This window comes from Mesoplodon mirus (genome assembly GCF_964341445.2).
Source record: "Mesoplodon mirus genome assembly, chromosome: 1".
Taxonomy (NCBI): domain Eukaryota; kingdom Metazoa; phylum Chordata; class Mammalia; order Artiodactyla; family Ziphiidae; genus Mesoplodon; species Mesoplodon mirus.
In genome coordinates this window covers 3,172,701-3,192,392 of record NC_138976.1, presented here as the reverse complement: position 1 = coordinate 3,192,392, position 19,692 = coordinate 3,172,701, and the positions used below count along the sequence as shown (strand labels likewise).

General features: G+C 58.0%; 1 protein-coding gene across 6 annotated transcripts in view; it reads right to left on the bottom strand.

The window, feature by feature from the left end:
* COL5A1 (collagen type V alpha 1 chain) overlaps positions 1-19,692 on the bottom strand; it is a 162,338-nt gene that overhangs the window by 60,815 nt on the left and 81,831 nt on the right. For 5 of the 6 annotated variants that reach the window (XM_082624008.1, XM_082624010.1, XM_082624009.1 and 2 more), the window contains exons 12-25: positions 16,292-16,366; positions 15,369-15,461; positions 13,807-13,863; positions 12,930-12,983; positions 12,535-12,588; positions 10,087-10,140; positions 8,703-8,756; positions 7,460-7,513; positions 5,745-5,789; positions 4,319-4,372; positions 3,662-3,706; positions 3,000-3,053; positions 2,721-2,765; positions 1,913-1,966 (exon numbers count right to left, since the gene is read on the bottom strand). In XM_082624008.1, coding sequence (XP_082480134.1) covers positions 1,913-1,966; positions 2,721-2,765; positions 3,000-3,053; positions 3,662-3,706; positions 4,319-4,372; positions 5,745-5,789; positions 7,460-7,513; positions 8,703-8,756; positions 10,087-10,140; positions 12,535-12,588; positions 12,930-12,983; positions 13,807-13,863; positions 15,369-15,461; positions 16,292-16,366 — 792 coding nt within the window. The remainder of the gene's footprint in view (positions 1-1,912; positions 1,967-2,720; positions 2,766-2,999; positions 3,054-3,661; positions 3,707-4,318; positions 4,373-5,744; positions 5,790-7,459; positions 7,514-8,702; positions 8,757-10,086; positions 10,141-12,534; positions 12,589-12,929; positions 12,984-13,806; positions 13,864-15,368; positions 15,462-16,291; positions 16,367-19,692) is intronic. The other variant, XM_082624011.1, reaches the window with a different exon arrangement.

The window sequence follows — 19,692 nt, the reverse complement described above, 5'->3', positions numbered from 1 at the left end:
GCCTGCAAAATTGGCATCAGAAGATGTAGTTTTAATTTACTATTATATCATGAGCATTTCCTCATGTCACTGAACATTCGTTGGAATTCAATGTTTCCTGGCTCTGTAATATTCCCACGAGCCATGATTCATCGCCCGCATCCTTCTTGTGTGCTGCCCAGAACAACCTCACAATGTATTCCAGAGCATCGAGTCTGCCCCAAAACCCCTCACACTTCTCAAAGGCTCTGAAATCTATCCTCCTTTCTTTCTTCAGCCCAAGCCAGGCCAAAGCAACACAAAGGGGAAAAGGAACAAACCCTCTCTGTCAGGTTGATCAACCATGTGATACCTCTGTTAAGGAGAGTATTTTTAAATCTTTTGCTTCCTCCCGATTCACCTAAGACAAGGGCTCCGCTTCCCTCAGCCTGTAGTGTTGATGTTTTCCCTTTTTATCTTTTGCTTTGAGCATCTTCAGTGTTGACCCAGCACAACCACACTCCCTCAGGTCCTTCACAGACTCATATTTTAAAGTGTGATGGTTGGTTGGGGAAGAGAAATGGAGAGGCAGCCTCCTGGCTCCCTAACCCTCTTAAAGGTCCCTCTTTCCCCACAGAATCTGAAAGGAAACTGGTGACCCTTTAGGGACCCTAGTGACTGGAGTTTCAATTCAGAGAGGGGGATTCCAGGGTGTGACCAGGAAGGTCAGGGAAGCGGGGGCCGTGTAGGCACCGCCCCCTTCCTGACATGATGCACTGAGGGAAATGCCCCATTGACACCCAATATTGCAGAAGATGAATAGAAAAAAATGACTGGAAGGATGTACATTCACCTGCTATCAGGGTTTAACCCATAGGCATGGGACCAGAGGTAGTTTTCATTTTGTCATTTTATTTATTTTCCTAATTTTCCAGAAGAAAATATTTTATCATTAGAAAATGCAATTAGGTGTCAATGTAAATGAAAGCACATAAAAGACATTGCAAAATATTCATCTCTTCATATCCAAACTCAGTCCAGGAGACTGAGTCCCCCAAAGCAGTTCAAGCAGGAATGGGATTGTAATCTGCTGGTTCAGACAAAGATGGGACAATGGGTGATGTGTGATTCACGGGACCAAAGGATTCTCAGCCATGAAGATGGAAAGACACCATCGTCCTATGCCAATTACCAGTCACCAGTTAACGGTTGACAGACTGAACTTCCTTGCTTCGTTTTTAATGGCGTTATTAACACAACAAAATAACTGTGTCTGAAGTAAATAATTTTGCTAATCTCATTTTCTGAAATAGGCTCTCTATTCGGCATCAACTGGATATGCTAAAAATAACCGAAAAACAAAAAACCCACCGGCAACTCACACAAGGGGGGTGGGTGCAGATAAGCTCACGCAGACAGGCCCACACTCAGCGTTTGTCACTTCCCCACCCCTCCCCCTCCCCCTCACAGCTTGGCCACAGATGGATTTGTCCCTCACTCCCTATTTCTAGGCAGCATCTACTTAGCTCCACAGCTGCGTGTTCACACCCCTCTTCTCCGTGCGTGATGGCTAAACATACACCCGGCACTGGTGACACAGACGACCGTTTGGAGCCCAGCACCGCCCTCCGTAGAGGTAAAAGCATGAGGCTGGGCTCTGATCACGAGCATCAAACCCCAATAAGTAACGGACGTTCCTACTCATGAAATCACCACCCTCTGATTGAACCACATTGTGGAAAGTGTGTCCAAAACCCAGTAAGTAATTCCTGAGCCATCAAGCTCGCCATCGGATAGGTCTTCATCGAAGGAGCTGGAAAAGGAGACGGGGGCCACGCATGCACGGCCGTCTCGAGAGCGAGGGGAAGGGCCATTTGTCCGGATTCCCAGTGCCCACCCCTGGGTGGACATGGGCAGGTGGGGTGTAAAGGGTGAGGTGGGCAGTGGTACTCACCGGGGGTCCATCAGCGCCGGGCATTCCTGGGAGGCCTGGTTTACCCAGGGGGCCCTAGAACAAACCACAGACTCCATGAGCAGATGCCCCAGGGATCCCCTCAGCTGCCCACCCTCTCTACAAGCCCCCAAAGGTACTTTTCAACATTTCTGCTCAAAGAGCATTTGTTTAAAAAGGTTGCTCACAGGCACCCGCCCCCACTGGCTACAAAGCTTCCAGCCACGGGGAAGCACCCAAAGATAGCGGACCCTTTGCTGTTTCCAGAGCCTTCAGTTTTGCTACCGGAAAAAAATCACCCGCCAAGTGAAGTCAGGAGCAGTTCTCAAACAGTGGCGGCCAGGGGCTATGAAGCACTGAGAACCGCCCCTTTGAGGTCGTTCTGCGGGTGCCGCCCCAGGTGCTGAGTTCACTGGACACCTGGGGCTGAGCCGCAAGCTGCGCGAGGACTCCGGCTCTGGTTCTCTCCCCAGCGTGTGGACTCGGGGTCCCGAGGATATATTTAGGGTTGCCAAAGTTAGCAAAAAGAAATAAAACAAAACAAACAACAGCAAAACGAGATGCCCGGTTAAATTTGGAATTTCAGACAACACAGTTCAAATTTAACTGAGCGTCCCGTATCTGTTTTTCTTCTCAAATCTGGCAACCTTATACATAGCTAAAGAAAGAAGGGAGGGAGAGAGGGAGGGAGGGAAGGAGGGAAGGACGGACGGAAGGACGGAAGGACAAAGGTCCACACCACAAGCTGGTGACCAGTGCTCCTAACGCACCCCACAGGCAAGCACCCCTATGCCCAGCTCAGCCCACCTACCTTTTCTCCTGGAGGTCCGATTGCACCCTGGGGGCCTGGAAGACCCTGGGAGGGAAAAGAGTGAGCAGGAAAGGTCAGGGAACTTTTCGACTGACTCAGAAGCCCTCCCTGCCGTCTGTCCCTCTTCCCCCGACCCTCTCCCTCATCTGGGTGCCGACCCCATCCTGGGTCGCCCTCTGGGCTGACTGGCAGCACGGGGCTGCACTCAGCGGCCGCTCATGCCCAGGGCACCGCAGACCTGCACCTCCTGCTACCCACAAGCCCGCCCGGCTCACTCACCTGGGCGCCTGGATTACCCTGTTGTCCCGGGGGGCCGGGCTCTCCCTGGGGACCCTACAGGAAACACAAGTGAGGCACTGAAGGGGTCTCTGGGGGGCGAGCAGGGGGTGCAATCTGCTCTCGTGCCCAGACGGGAAGGCAGGGGGCCCTGGGGCAGGCAGGGAGCCAGATCCAGGCCCCTCCGGGCCAGAAGCACATGCCTGTGTCTGTGCAGACATGGCAGACAGCTGGCCAGGAGGGACAAGAGACAGGATCTACCAGAAAATATGCCATCCGGCTGAAAATTCCCAAATCATCACGCCAGCTAAATTCTCCCCGGCCCTTAAAAGAGACCCACCCATAAGACCCCTCTCTCTCTCAGTGGGTGTTGTCACAGCACCTGGCCACCACCAGCTTGCCACGCACAGTGAGAAAGCGGTTTCCCTCCACACCTGTGCTGACGCGGTCAGTCTCTGGATGGAGCAAGCACCGACTCCGGGAGCTCACACGTGCCCTCCTGCTGGAGGCCTGCACCTCGCGGGGCCGGGGCTCAGAGTCTGCACCCTCCCCGTCACATCCCCATCTGGTTTTGGTGGCATGGATCCCCCTCCCCTGCCTCGAGCAGCTGGGAGTGAGCCCGGGGTAACCGCCATGAGACCGGGGCACGGGACCCCCAGACTTACCACATTGCCTTTTGGGCCTGGTTGGCCATCCATTCCCGTCACACCCTGGATGAATGACATTGAAACAAGAGAGACTGAAAATGAACAAAGCTCAACAGGAAAAGTCCACTCAACACAGCTTGGTCCCTGCCCGCAATGTCCGAGGATGTCCATCCTTTGGGGGAGGGGAAAGGCTTGATCCCAAATAAATCCCGAGATGGGCTAGGGTTTAGCGGCGCTGCCAGGCCCCAGCACCATGTGGGGCAGCCCTGAGTTCTCGGACAGCTGCGCAGAGGGGCCAGCTCTGGGGAAGCCACCCCCTGGATAGAGCCCTGCCAGAACCACGGGCTTGTCTCCCTCCAGGAGCTGCCAAGATGCTCTACTGGAAGTGTTTTCAAGGCGGGGGGGGGAATGGGCGTCCCGGTGACTGTTTATAACGGCAGATGCTGTGTGCGGGGAAGGACTGAGCGGACCCTGCACCTCCACCCGCAAGTCCACATCTGCCGGGCTGCCCTCCCACGGGTGAGCATCAGGGCCCCACAGCCACCCAGTGCGAGCACTGGGCAGTGTGCACAGCTGTCAGTGAGGGCAGCTGCCGGCAGGCCCGAGCGGACCACAAGCGGGGCGGGGGGGGCGGATCTCGAGGGCAGGGATGGGCCAGACACGCGAAGGACTTACAGGAGGTCCAGGAGGGCCTGGGGGCCCCTTCGGCCCCAGCAGACCACGAGGCCCCTGCGAGAGGAAAGAGCGAGGAAGGTTCAGGCTCGGCAGGAACCCCAGCCCCCGCCCTGTCCCCAGCCTCCCTCAGCGACCCCGCTGCCCAGAGCCTCTGCTGCCGAGGCAGGTCTCCCGGGCAGTGTGGCCAACTCAACTCCCCCTTCTCCTCTGCCTCAACTCCTCACCGCAGCCCAGCTCTCCACCTGGGCTCTCGGAACCAGAGGCAGGGGTAGCTAGAACAGATAGGGGCTCAGTACCCACTCCCTGGCCGGGAGGGGCGTGTGTATGGGAATAGCCCCACGCACAGGGGGAGGGGCCACAGAGTGGTCACTACCTGCCATGGGAAGGACCCACATCCGGACGGCTCCCTCCCTCCCTGTCAGCTGGAGAACTACAGAGCCTTCCAAGGCACCGCAATTTCGAGTGCCTTTAATTTTGACAGAAACTTCTCAGATGCACTAGAAGAGAAACCTTTCCCACGTTCATTGCCACTTAAATGTTCCCCTCCTTCTTTTAATACCTAGTCACATAAATGGTTTTCAGAAGTTAATAACCCAGAAGGCATCGCCTAGACCCGTGTTAAGGGGGGAGCTGTGTTGATGAATCCCCATTATGGCTAACCAGACACCTAGGGTGTAATTTAGTCCCAAGCGGAGGTGCAGACGCCGGCCCGGGCGGGCTCTCCTCCCTGCAGCGCCTGCAATGCTTCTCCTCAGTTAACGGCCCCAGGTGTGTGTGGCCACGATGACGTGGGTAACAAAAATGAGACGTTTGAAAAGTAACAGTAAGAGACAAGGAATTAATGTCCTTTTGTCACGGAGGAAATTTGCTCTGGTCTTAAATAGAAGTCAGCTTAGGGAAAAGAGCTTTTGGAGGCCCAGGCAGGGGTGCCCTACCGGAGGACTCTATGCGAAAAATGTAGCCATCAGAAAGTGTGGCAGGTCAAGTGACTGCCCCTGGACACCTACCCTGATGGACCCTGGACACCCACCATCATGGACCCTGGACACCCACCATCATGGACCCTGGACACAACCCTAATGGACCCTGGACACCCACCATCATAGACCCTGGGCACCCACCATCATAGACACTGGACACCCACCATCATGGGCCCTGGACACCCACCATCATGGACCCAGGACACCCACTACATCTGTACCTGGAGTCCCAACCACGACCTTCAGGGGCCGGGGCTTCCTCCCTGGCAAAGACTCAGGCTGACTCAGCACTGTCCGCCCACCTCACCCGTTCCTTTCCTGGGAGATCCCCAGATCTGTGTGTCTCAAGGTTGAGCCCCTCTCTAATCTATGCTCTGAGTCGATCCCTGATTCTGGCCAGAGCATCAAGGAGGAGACACAGAATCCCACCCAGTCAGTGGACTTACAGGCTCCCCGGGCAGCCCTCTGGGCCCGACTTCTCCATCGTCACCCTATGGGGGAGAAAAGAGGCAGGATTTTAAGGATAAGCCATAAAACCTGGACACGAGAGAGACACTTTCTCCTTCATCCGTGCAGGATTCTTTGGCCTGGGGCTGCTTCAGCATATACGCCAGTTACTAGTCCCTGGGCCAGCAGGAAAAGCCTGGAGTGTCCCCACTCCCAAAGGCTGCAGGTAAAAGGCGAGGTTTGGGGCTCAAAAACCACAGCCCCAATGAGGGGAAAACCGGGCAGAAAAAAATCAATGGTTACCTGATAGGTAAAGATACAGATGAAAAAAAGATAAAAGATACAGATAAAAAAACAGAATGGCAGAAACTAGACAGAGATAGATGGTAGATAGATAGAAAGAAAGCAAGATAGATAGATGATATATAGATAATAGATAAATAAATAGGTAGAGGATAGATAAATAGGTAGGTAGGTAGCTTGATAAATAGATAATAGGTAGATAGATCATAGATAGATAGGTGATAGAGATAAATAGATATAGATAGATGATAGATAGATAGATAGGTGATAGGTAGACAGAGACATGAATGATAGAAACTGGTGTAGGGAAGGATCCTGAGAGAATCACCAGATGCCCTGGGCCAACCCCAAGGGGCCCTAACATCTTAAACGCAGCCAGGGGAGCAAACCAGGATGAGTCTTTTCCTTCTGGCTCTACAAGGAAAGCTGCCTTAGCTTGCCTGGTGCACGACCAGGAGCTGCTTGTCCACACCCCGCTTCTCTCCATCAAGGCACTGCCCCCTCCTCCTTCCTTCACCACACACGTGCACACACCCTGTGCAGGCACGTGCACGCACACACACCCACACATGCACACAGACACACTGCAAATGCACGCACACATACCCACTCACAGTGCAAGTGTACAAAGCCCTGCACACGCGTGCACACACACGCATGTGTGCACGCGCATGCACCTCCTCATTCCAGAAGCACAGACATCTAGGGGACCCCTCAACCCTCTCTCATCTTACAGTGGACGGTGCAGGCTGAGGCCCCAACAGGAGACAGTGCCCTGATGATGCCAGCCCAGGAGCTGTCAGGACAGGCATGTCCCAATTTCCCAGGTACTGGGGCTCCTAAACTTGTCCCCAAAATACCCCTAACGCCTGAAGAAATTGTCTAAGTGACTGGGGCGCACGGAGGGAGAGGGCCCGCAGGCTTCTCTGCCACAGGAGGGCTGGGCTTCCGTCTAAGGACATCGCTTAGTCTGCAGCCCCACCAAAACGCACCTGACAGAACCCAGACTCGGGGCAGAGCCCACCTGAGCGCCCGACCTAGCCCGGGCCCCGACCTTGGACGGCATCGTCGCCCCTCGGTCTGTCCACACGCTTCCGTCACCTTGTCCCCACCTCCAGGGCCAAGGAAGGTCATCTTCTGGACTCTCTGCACCTCACGCCTCACCCCAGATCCCAAGCTCTGCCACTCGCTGCCTCTGTGCGCCCCTCACTCAGACACGGAGCTTATCGGCTCCCCCAACATCAAGGTCTGAGATCTGCTTCTACAGGAAGGAAGTCTGTGTGGCCGTCTGTCCACCCCCACCCACTCCCCTCCCCCCGATGCAGGTGCCCATCACTGCTGCCAGCATCTTGTGCAGTTTTCACCGAGGAGACGGGCAGCAGGTGTGGCCCCCACACAGCAGGATACGTACCCTTTCTCCATCTTCCCCTGGAGGTCCCGGAGGGCCGGAAGGACCAGGGTCGCCCTGGGGAGCCAAGCAGGGTCAGCGTTAGGCAGGCGGGCAGACACGCACGGCCGTCTCAAGCCCCCCATTTCGTCTTTCTCTGCTTCTGAGACTGAAAATCCCAACCCCCTCCCAAGACTTTTCCAGAGGCACAGAGGACCCCTTTGGAGACAGGGCCTCCTGGCGTGACGGGCTGCAAAGCTGGCTGGCAGGACTCTCACCCCGGGACTCGGTGTCCTGGAGGAGGGTTGGCTGGACCGGCACCCAGGGACCGGCGGGCACCCCAGGACACCGAGGCAGGGTCTGAGCTGCACCCTACTGTCCTCTCCGTGTGAAGTAGGGGCACACCCCAGCCCCGCACCGCCCCCTGAAAGGGCCACCACTCTGGACTGTGAAGGTCAGCGCTGGTCCACCTGATACCCCTGCAGCTTCAGGCCTTGCACACCATCGGTGCTCAATACGTGCTCATCTGTCAGTCCCACAGACGGACCCTTCCCTCCGGTTTCCCCATGAGTGTCGGAGAACGTGGGCGAAGAAGCTTTGGCTAAGGCACAAGAGCCACTTCTCAGGGTGGCAGAGACATGATGGGTGACCCTTATGACAAAATCAACAGCATCTGTGTGTGTGTGTGTGTGTGTGTGTTCACGTGCGTGTGCCTGCATGCCCAGGATATGCCAAAACATGAAAGAGGCATCATCTATGTCAAAGAAAACAGGTAAGGCTGCAAAGAGCATCTCGTGAGGACACGTGGGACCGGGCAAGATGACAGGCAGGCCCCCGGCTGCAGCGTGCACCCTGACCCCCGTCTGCGGGGCGGGCACGTGGGACCAGCCCACCTCCTGGAGTTGCCCCTTTAATGGTGAGAAGGGTCCTCGGGTCCCAAAAGGGCAGCCGCTGGGCCTCCTGAAGGTGTGTTGGGCCCCTTAACACAGCGGGTTTCCCACAGGAGCTCCACGTTCCCTGCCTCATCCCCTCGAGGGGGCCACTGGCTCTTTCGCCATCAGCTGCGGGTGCGAAATCGGCTCTCCTTGGGCTGACCTTCCATCCCCAGGGATGTCACGCCCACGTCCAAGTCCACTGCCACAGCCCCATGAGGCTCATCAGCGACCACTTTGGAATCGAGTGCCCAGCCCCCCAGGAAGCCTAAGGCTGCCCAGAAGAGCCTCCCGACAGTACCTCCCCCAGCAGCTCCCAGAGAGGAAACACTCACCCGGTGGCCCTTCTCTCCCGGCAGCCCAGCCAGGCCATCGAAGCCGCGGTCACCCTGCGAGGGGGAGAGAGGGCAGCTCAGCCCGCGCCACGTGGCCCCACGTGGCCGCTCCGCCCGCCTCGGGCCACAGTCTACGCAGCGCCTGTGCACCTGGGGCCCCAGGACCCCACGGTGGGGCCCCTGGCCGCCGCCCCATCACACATTCCACAGCCTTGGGTCCATATTCCCAACGCTTTTCCCCAAAACACCAACAAAGGCTGCAAACAGAGAGATGACTTCTGTCCCAGAGCCACAGACAGCGGCCTGGAGGGCCCTGAGACCTCAGTGTTTGGGGTGGTGGCTGCAAAGTCGGGGTGTGTTTGTGTGTGTGTGAGAGTGTGCGCGCACCTGCTGTCTGCCTGTGTCTCTTATCACAACACCCTCGGGGCTCAGAGTGCCCCCTGCACACAGCAGGTGCGCCTACCCATCTGCCGGATGGCCCAGCTCCGCCACCCTCGGGCACCCCAGCTCCCCGGCCAGCCCTCCTCCTGCCACGCAGGTGGCCTCCCGGAGTCCAGCTCCCCGCCTCATGGGTGTTGTAAGCCATGTGGGATTGAAGTCAAGAGAAGGCTAGCTCAGGCTTGAATACTTTTGTTGTTGAAAGAAGACCATAATCTACCGGGACAGATTCAGGAATCTTCTCCTCTGTCACCGCACGTCCCTGAAAACCAGGGCCGCTCGTTCGCTCAGCACCCACAGGATCACCCGAGGGCCGATCCACGCCAGTTACTGGGGGAGCATGTGCAGTGCCCCGGGGCGGGTTTGGGGACCCCTGGGAACAGCTGCTGTCCCCACTGTGGGCCCCTCGCTGGAGAAAGTCAGCACTTCCTCCAGTACCTTGTACGGGTTTGGTTGGACAAACGCTTCCAGGGCCGAGAAGGAAGCATGGACCGCGAACAGCGGGAGTTTCATCCCAGATTCGGGGACAGAGGGATGGGCGCACTGAACCTCCGCAGCCGGGAGGGGTGGGGCTTCCCTGGGCTCCAGCGGCCGCCCCCGGGGCACACGCACACGCCTCAGCTCCACGGTCACCCACGCGCAGTCTCCTCGCTCCCTGCAACTCCGAAGAGCTCAGACACCCCAAATCTAGGCAAGAGGACTTCCTGCCCCGTGGACTTGTGAGAAACCCATGAAATTCTCCCCACCAACCCCTGCCTTTGCGTCAACGTGCCAGAGGAGCTGATCCAAACTGAACCTTCCAGCCCCCAGGGTCCCACCCCCGGATGAGAGCAGATGTCCGAGTCACCACGTGTCGTCATAACCACATCCGTCACATAAGCACGTGCTGATGCCGTGGTGACGCTGACCGAGGAACGGGCAGCAGGAGGTGGTGAGCAGCACCTACCTTGGGGCCAGTCTGTCCAGGCATCCCTCTTGCTCCGTCGCTGCCAGCTCGCCCCTGGAACGGAGCGGGGCAAACTGTCAGTACCAAGGAGTGCTTGGCTTACCGAGACCTCTGAGCGGAGGCTTCCTGTGACGTCAAGCAGGGGTTTCCACAGCCCCGGGGGGCAGGCTGGACCAGAGGACCCCAGTCCGGAGCCCCGGCTGCCGTACGCAGGTTCTGGTCTCTCCGAGCCTCGCCATCCTGAACCTCGGGGCGGGGCTGACGCGCTTGCCCCTCTGTGCTGGTGAGGACGTGGTATGCACGAGACGGTGTGATGGGGGGTGACCGAGGGGCCGTGTGGGTCCGTGGGACCCGCTTCACAACCCAGGAGAGAGCCCGCCCTGACATCTGCACATGTCCTGTCCACCAGCTGACATCAAGGAAAAGCCCAGAGAGCCACAGGGCGAGAGAAAGCATCTGGTTAGTGCGATGGAGGGGGAGGAAAGTGAGGCCCAGAGAGGTGGGCTGGCTCTCGAAGGCCATGCAGCCGCCCCCAGGCAGGGTCTGGACTGTGAGCCCGACCCTCCGTGCCCGGGGGACACTCCCACGGCCATTCCTTCCAGCCAGGGCAGCAGGCCCACGGTCTCCACCTGGGGCTGGAGGACAGGGCTTGGAACTACCAGGGTCCCCAATAAAGGCCGCAGTCCCCCAGGAGAGCCTGCCAGGCGTGAGGCCACCTAGATGGGGGCGGGGACCAAGGCAGATGTCCACTCGCTGAGAAGGAACGTCAGGCAGCTGAGCATAAAGCCCTGGCCTGGATCAACAGCACCTCCTCTCCAGGCCACACGTGCCTGATCCAAGAGGCCTCGCCAGGGGCACTGGGGCTACGCCGACAGGCAGTAAGGCCTCACAGCACAACCAGGACAGGGAGGGCAGCACGAAAGCGGCGAGGGTCTGGGGGGACCACCAGGAGGCGGCCTGCGCACCCCAGGTGAAAGGTTACAAGGAACCGCCAGGGATGCAAAGCCATCTCGGAACATGCACCCGAGCAATGCAGCTCCAGGCGGAACTCAGACACGACCCCGTGCACAGAGGGGCCGACCGGGAGCCTCTCCTCAAATTTCCAAACACTTCCAGAAATCAAGAGGAATTTGTCAGAAGAGTTGACAGGATTTCACTGCAGGACACTGTGGACAAACGGCCGGATGCTTCTCTCACACTGACAGGCTCCGCGCTGCACAAAGAACTAAAGGGACAGCCCGCCACGCGGCCTTGAGCCCCTCCCGCCGTCCCCTCCTCTCCAGCCTCATTCCTCCAGCACATGCGTATCCACGGCCCCGATGCCAGTGGTCTCTGCCACGAGTCACCCTACGAACCATCACTGGCATCTTTCCCTTTTCAGTTTTCACCTCGCCCTGACCGAGAAACCGTTTCCACTGAAACTTGACAATAAGTGTTTACAGAGATACAAAAGACCCTCAAAGAAATGAAATGCTTTTCAGAACCAGATCCAAGATAAACCACCTCACTGTCTACCAAGAACCACTGAATTCTGGCATCAGTGGCCCTTTTAGAATCATCCGTGCACCCCTCTGCCTCGTGCCTGGGTCCCCTCCACGATCTGTGAACCTGCAGCCTTGAGGGGCCAGCATGAGACAGCTGTGCCTGAATGCTGATCACTCCATCACTCGCCTTGTCACTACAACTAACTCCCGGGACAGAGGCCCTGTAACCACTAAGGAATTATTCATTTTTGCCTTGTATACTTTGCAGCTAAAGCAGGAACTGGCAGCTCAGTGGCCACCCACCATTCCTTGCAGGGGTTCATCTAGGTATAAATACAACACAAGAACGAGTAATATTTTCATTCAGTAGAAAGATTCACTCGATGATAAGATCCACTGGTTAGAGTCTGATGTGGGTTAATTAGGATTTCCCGAGCCCGCCTGGATGGTGTTCATTAATTTATATTAAGTTATAAATGCACATTCTCTGTCAGTAACCACGGTTGTATGGAAGCAAAGCAGTTCCATCCACTAAAATTAAAATCCAAACAGAGAATCCAGGAGTCTAGGAGCACAGGTAAGGTGCAGGGGGCCCGAGCAGCCGGCCGGCCATTTCCCCCAAACCAAAGCCATTTCTGGAGAAATGAAGCTGCCCCCAGAAAAAGGACCACTGATCATTTTGTCTTTTCCATACTTGCTCCCAAAGCGCCTGGGAAATTGCTTTAATTGAACATGTTTGTTAAACTACGTTCACATGCTCGGGACACAGGCTGGGGGCAGGGGCGGGGGAGCTCGCTGCCCCCGTGGAACGGGACCCACCCAGCCTTGGACACAGATACGCCCTCTGAAGGGCTGGGAGCAGCTGGGCCAAGCCTAGCCGGCAAGACGCAACATGATCGGGGCAAACGCACCGTAGATTCCCGCCCCATCCATGGCCCAGCCGCCGTCGCTGAGAACGACTCACCCTTCTTCCAGGCTTTCCTGATGGGCCAGGTGGGCCCTGCAAACCCCGGGGACCCTGTCGGGAATCAGAGGACAAAGGTCAGTAGCGTGTCTGTTTTTCAGAGGGAAAAAGCAAAGCCTGGTCGCCATGCTCGTCCACCTGGCCCATGGCTACTGTCCCAGCTGCCAAGCACGTGGGCAACAGCAGGACAGGGTGCAGGACCCACTGCCCTGAGTGAGGGCGGGGACCGAAAACAGCCAGCTCGGTCCCCTGCTGCAGACACCACTGCTGTTCTGCATCCAGCTTTGCATCGGGTGATGGCAACTCCCGCTACTTCCTTGACGAAATGCAGCATCGGGGGCACCGCCTTCCGGGGGGCGCCCCTTCAGACGGAGGAAGGTGAGGGGGGTACGTACCTGAGGCCCCATGTCTCCTGGCTCGCCCTTCAGACCTCCGCTCCCGGGAGGGCCCTGGGGAGACACGTCTGGTTAGGGGATGCCCGGCAGGTACAGGCTGTAGGGGTGACTGGGGAAGGGCCGGGAAGCAGAAGGGACATAGGACTGCCCGTGGGCAGGGCTCCCACAGAGCCCGGCCGGCTGCCTTGGACAGAACCCGAGGGACAAGCAGTAACTTTTCCTTGTTTGCATCTCTTCCCAGGTCTGAGGGAAATCCTGGACAGTGGCGCGCACGAGGGCCACGAGCTCAGAACACGCTCCCTTCTCTCCAGGATGGATCTGACCACGGTCTGTCACAGACCGTAGCCCAGGGCCGTGTGTGGACATCCTCGCCCATTGCAGGGCAAGATCCCCAGATGCTGGGAGGGCACCGACACAGACCTGGGGCCAGGGGCCAAGCCCACCCCACATGGGGAATGGGGATGGGGGCACCATGCGCTTCAATCCTCTGGTTCCTTGCAAGCTTCAAGGGCCACGCACACCCCCAGGGGCCCCCTTCACTGCCCCGAGAGTGCCTGGCTTCCCGAGGCTCGTGCAGCAGGGGCCGGGCAGGGGGCTGGAATTGGGGTCTGCCCCACACTGAGGTGGTCTCGACTAAAAAGAGGGATGGCAGCCTCAAAAGAAAGAGGCCTGGAGCCGCCGGGGTCACGAGGTAAAGTCGTAGCCGGTGCAAGTGGGAGGGCTTCCCACCCCACAGGCCCCACCTGCCCAGGCCCCTCCTGCCCCAAGGTCCCAGTGATGTAAAGTGTGCTCTGACCTGGATAAGCTGGGAGCCTGATGGGCTGGTGGGGGGGAAGGGAAGGCACCCCACCCCCCAGGCTCCCCCATGATTACTTACCATGGGGCCGGGTCTCCCAGTAAGACCCATCGGGCCAGCCGGCCCCCTCAACGCCAGCTGCAAGGGAAAACGGGACACACTGAGAAATGGCTGGTTTACCTGTACTGACAGGTGAGACATGCCAGGTGGGAAGGGGGGCTGATATCAGAGGCCAAGGACAGGAGCCTCTGGGGGAGTAGGTCACATGGACCCCCAGACCCACTTTCTCCAATCCTCTGGGCTCCCGGCGACACCCACAAACGGAGCGGCAGAGGTGGGGTGGGAACCAGCTGGGTGCCCACTCCCCACTTTGGGGATGGGCGCTCCACCCACGTGGGCGCTCAGAGCCTCTTGCTGACTGCTTCCTTCTCCCCAGCCGGCCTCGCACAGACAGGGCCTGCCCTCAGCCCTGCACCCCGCAGAGTAAAGCTTGGAGAGCAGCCCCGCTTCCAGGCTGGGTTAGGGTTCCACAGGAGGCACTTCCAGCAACCGGGGAGGTATCGGGGAGCCCTCCTAGGGTGAACGAAGTCATGCCCAGAAGAGGCAGCCAGGCAGCCTTGGCCACCCAGGGCCCCACCTAGATACCTGTCCAGGTGGCTCCACGCCTCCCAGCTGCCACCACACAGTTCAACCTGCTTTCTTAAATGGCTTCCTCCACGCCACTCTGAGACTGTTTCCCCTGCATGATGCCATTTTAATTTTGGAAGATTTTGTGTTATAAAATCTTCTCGGAAGCCCATCGCCCACTTGACTTCAGTCAACACACACACATATTCAAAGGCCAGCCAGGCCGGCCTGTCAATAAATCCGGTGGCAGGTGACGGGGTTTGTTACCCGCTGATTATATCACCCGGCAATTTGTTCCATAGCAGTGACTCAGTACCCGCCGCCCTGTAATTCATCATCCACACGTTCTGATCATTGGCATCTATCTGCTGCGCCAGAGCTACATAAATGTTGCCAAACAAGGGACTACTTAGCAACTTATTGCAATGCCCCATTACGGGCACTCCACTGAAGGGTCACCCACCCCACCGGGTGGCATTTGCTCTTATCACAGGCAGTCAGCAACCGGGAGCCTCGTCAATTAAAAACAAAATTCACTAATCAGCTCATTTGCCAAGAGCAGAGCAGTAATGGGGCAAGTGCTCCTCAGGACCCCCAGGCTGAGCGAGGGGCTTTGGGGCCCATGGGCTCTCTCCCCGGGGCGTCGGGCTCGGCCCAGCCCATCATAGGGAGCCCCTTCCAGGAGTACATGGGGGGGGGTTGTCTCCATCCCCAGAGCCCAGGGGAGGGCAGCAGACAGGTGAAGCTGGGCGCACGGGGTCAGCAGGTGCCAGAGGGGCTTAGCAGCCAAGTCCTCATCCAGGAACCTGGACCCTCGGTGTGGGCAAGGAACCCCTAAGAAACCTCCCCCACCTTTCCTGGTGCTCACCCGGGTCCCCCAAATGCACAGGGATGACTGGATCCCCACAGGCTCCTGACTCTTGGGCAAGCACACCCAAGTTGGCCAGAGGCACTTCCCCTCCAAGCTGGGCTCCGAGCTCTGTCCCCGCAGCCCCCCGGCTCCAGGCACCACTCACCCGGGCTTGCTGGAGGATGGCTTGAGCTTGGGACTCCTGGGCTGAGACCATGGGTCCTTTGGAGCCTGCATCGCCGCCCCCTCCGAACCGGAACTGTAGGTGTAAGACTGGGGTCACCAAAGGCACACCGACATGGTGCCCACTCTTGACCCCAGGGCTGAGGCAGTGCCCATCGGCCTCTCTGGCAACAGCAGAGCCTTGGAGAGTCTGGATGGGCAGCTTCCAGCCCCCGTCCCCGTCTCGGTCACACCACCCGGCTCTGCTAGCAAAGAGCTGCTCCAGCCCCGCCGGCCAATTTCAGCCCTGGGGCCACCCGGAGAGCCTCCCTGCAGCCGGGAAGCCCTTTCTGGCACCTGCGGCATCCCACCTGAGACCCCACGGCCCTGACTTATTTAAAGGAAGAGCCCAGGGCCCAGTGCAAACCCCGCACTGAGGCCCAGCAGGGAGGCGACAGGTCCACGCAGGGTCTCCTGAGCTGCACCCAGCCTCCCGGGTACACAGAGGAACTGACATGGGCCCAGACCAGCCCTCCACACACTCGCCCTCCCGGCCTGGGCTCTCCGTGAGGACCTGCAAAGTCATAAGCAGGTCAAGTTCAAGGAGGGACCGACTGGCACGGGGGTCCGAGTGGAAAGGGCAGGTGTGTGGTGATGGAAGCAGACACCACACAGCTTCCCGCAGAACTGGACTCCGTTCCCTTCGGAGGGGCCAGCCCTGGACGCCGGCAGAGGTGGAGCCCTTGACCCCGGTGTCCACCCTGCCATGTCAGCAGAACAGCCCCCAGGAGCCTGTTTCTACAAGACAGTCGGCCCGGTGATCGACCCCCCTCAGAAACAGCCCAGGGCCCCACTCCCCCATCGCACCTGGGACCCCGAGCCCACCCACACGGCCGCCACCCCCAGCCCCCAAGTAAGGACACTCACAGGCAGCATGAGCATGGTTCCAGGAGGGCCGGGCAGCCCGTCAGCCCCAGGAAGGCCTGGGCGTCCAGGGGGACCCTGTGGACAGAGGGGCCAGGAGAGTGGGTCAGCGCACAGGGCAGAGCTGGGCTGGGACGAGGTGACGGGGTGGAGTCAGGGCCCGCAGGAAACGCAGGACCCCGGGAAAGGGATGTACAGCCCCCAAGCCCAGAGGAGGGGGCTTCGCTGTGGGCTGAGGAGCACAGGGAGGAGGATGGAGGGAGGCCTGAGCGGATCCAGAGGAATCAGGGACAGAAAGGTTGCAGCCTGCCATGGGGGCGGGGGGTGGAGGGCAGAGGCCACACCGCAGGAGGTGGTTGGGGGCAGGTGCTGGGGCTTCCACGACCACAGGAATAACCCCAGGAACGTCCCTGCCAGGTGTCCCACCTGGGCGGGGCAGCCCAAGGACACCTGCGCTGGCTGCTCAGAGGGCCAGCTGGTCCGTGGTCAGCGAGGGGCCCCTCCTCACGCACCCTCGGCTCTGCGGGTGGAGCAGAGGGCAGACGGACAGCATCCACTTGTCTGGACAGACGTGCAGGACTGGAGTCGCCGGGAGGACAGTGCACGGGACCCCAGTGCTCTCAAGCACTTCAAGGCCCCACTTCTGCACAAACATCCTACCTCCAGCTCATCCTAACAGCAGCCCACCCCCACTCCCCCCGCCGACAAGTCTCTAATTGATTCTGGCCCAAGTCAGGCTTACGTGAATGTAACACGAATAATACGGCTTATTGACAAAAAAGCGTTTTATCACTCAGCTTTTCACTAACGCGGGTACACTCCCAACCAGCTTGCGGGGGACGAGGTCTGTCTGCAGACGGATGAAGCTTAGCTCCCCCTCCTCAGTGAAAGAGACCACCATCAGCCCCACGGCAAGGGATGCTGGGTCCAGCCCTCGAACCGAGTGTGCAAACACCACCACAGCACGATGCTCCCAGCTCAGACACAGACCGACTCCCCGGCCCAGAAGACCAAGCACCCGGGGGGTCCATCCCGGAATGACCCAGAAGGGTGTGTCCTGCCTGGGCCAGAACTAACACCGTCTTTTCTTCAGTGGTTATGTTTACTCCAGGGCCGATCCCCGTTCTTGTGAAACGTGGTATAACACAGATTCACACAAAGGGAAAAGTGAAAGTTCCCTCTCGTTCCTCCCGAAGTAAGTAGGGCTAAAACCCTGTATGTGCCCAGAGAGGCCAGAAGCACAGGCACCGAACACCCGATGTGTATTACGTCCGTCAGTCTAGGGGTCCGTGGCCAGGGAGGTGGTTTTCCTCCTTTTTCACAAGATCATCTTGTCCATATTGTTCCGCAATTGGCCCTTTTCCTCTGCTGCACATTGTGGCCTATTTATGAGCTTGGCCTCATTCATTTTAATGGCCACACGTCACAGACTCATCATTTATTTAATCCGTCCCCCTCGGATGCACGTGTAGGTCATTTCCAGTTTTCAGTAGGACACAGGCTGCCGTGATGAGTCTTCAGGCATCTTTCTTTCTTTCTTTTTAATTTTTTTCTGGCCACGCTGCGCGGCATGCGGGATTTAGTTCCCCGACCAGGGATCGAACCCGGGCTCGTGGCAATGAGAGCGTGGGGTCCTAACCACAGGACCACTGGGGAATTCCCAGGCATCTTTCTTAGGTAGGTCCTCAGAAGCAGAACTGCTGAGTCAAAGGATTCCCGTTCCCCTTTTTGCTAATGGATACAGCCAAATGGTCCTTGCCTGCCATTTCAGAAAAAAAAAAAAAATTCTCAGAAAATAAAACTTGCTTAAAAAAAGAAAAATCCAGGGCTTCCCTGGTGGCGCAGTGGTTGAGAGTCCGCCTGCCGATGCAGGGGACACGGGTTCGTGCCCTGGTCTGGGAGGATCCCACACGCCGCGGAGCGGCTGGGCCCGTGAGCCATGGCCGCTGAGCCTGCGCGACCGGAGCCTGTGTTCCGCAATGGGAGAGGCCACAACAGTGAGAGGCCGGCGTACCGCAAAAAAAAAAAAAAAAGAAAAGTCCAGAACGTGTTTTGCCACCCAGATTTCCTCCTGGAAATCCAGTGCTGATAGCTGTTCACAGCTGAGCTTTCTGCTGCTGAGTCGATCCCAAATCAAGCCCCCAATTCAAAGCTTAGGGTCCGTGTCTCCCAGGGACAAGATGCCGTCCATGTGGTGTCCACGTGGTGAGCGCGTGCGTGTGTGTGTAGCACTGGAAACCAGGAAGCATACTGGGGCGGCCCCTCATCCACTGTTTCCACTTTCAAAGACCCTCCTCCTGCTCTTTCTAAGCCATGGAGGGTGAAAATTCAACCTCAGGGGCCCAAAAGCTATTTTCACCCTGAGCTGGCATGCTTCAGTTACACCCAGAGTGATTCCCAAGAGCGTATGCATAGATGCACAAGGAAAATCTGGAAACCCTGTGAGAAAGAGAAGGTTCGCGGGAGAAAACCGCCCCGTGAATCCTTCTGACACTTTAAAATCTGACGTGAGTCCCCCGTGTCCCCTCGCCCGCACCTGTATTTACCACGGCTTGAAAAAATCGTCAGCCGAGCTTTGCCAAGCACTGAGGTCTGTAACTCAAAGACTTTGTCCCCTGAGCCAAAAGATGGGGCTACATCACAGCCGCCTTCCCCCCCTTCAGGACACTGAACGCAGGCTAATGACGTGGCCCACTCTGTCCACGGCCTGTCAGACATGGGGCGTGCTCCAGCCACCAGGCTCAAGGCGAAATAAGGAAAATCACCTGGCCTTTGTGTGTTTTCTGATCAGTGGCCTAAGTTGGTCAAGCGGAAATGTTTTAAAGCACTGGCACCGCAGGGCTGGTCACACGTAGACCAGGTAGAGAAACAAGGCACCCCTTCCACGGTTAACAGAGGGTTTTCCTGAGGCCGTCCTGGCGTCACTCTGGCACGGAGATGAGGGGACAGACAGCTCAGACCCTCTAAAAGTGGCTACAGACTCAGGCCCCAGGCTGAACCCAGGAGCCTGGGGCTCAGGACCAGCTGCAAAGCCGCGCTGCCTCTCATAATAAAAGCAGCAGGGGCGGGGAGGGAGCTGCAAAGACCAGGGGAGTCTTTATGCTGAGCTATTTTTGCTTTTGCTCTTAGAAAGACCCAGAAAAGGAGAGGAACACGCACCAATCCTCAGATCCTCAATATCAGTGGTTTGCTTTTTTTTTTTTTTTTTCAGGTCAGCTCCTGTGCAATTACAGCTTGGGAGAGGCCAGAGAAGTTCTTAGGGGTCAGCGCTTGCTCTAGATCTGAAACTGGCTATACCTGCGGCCGGGGCCAGAGCCCTGGCGGAAGCTGGCACCATGCACGCTCCCACCCCACCAGGAGCCTCAGCTGGCCCTGCAGCAGGAGAGGGCCGGGAAGTCCCAGCG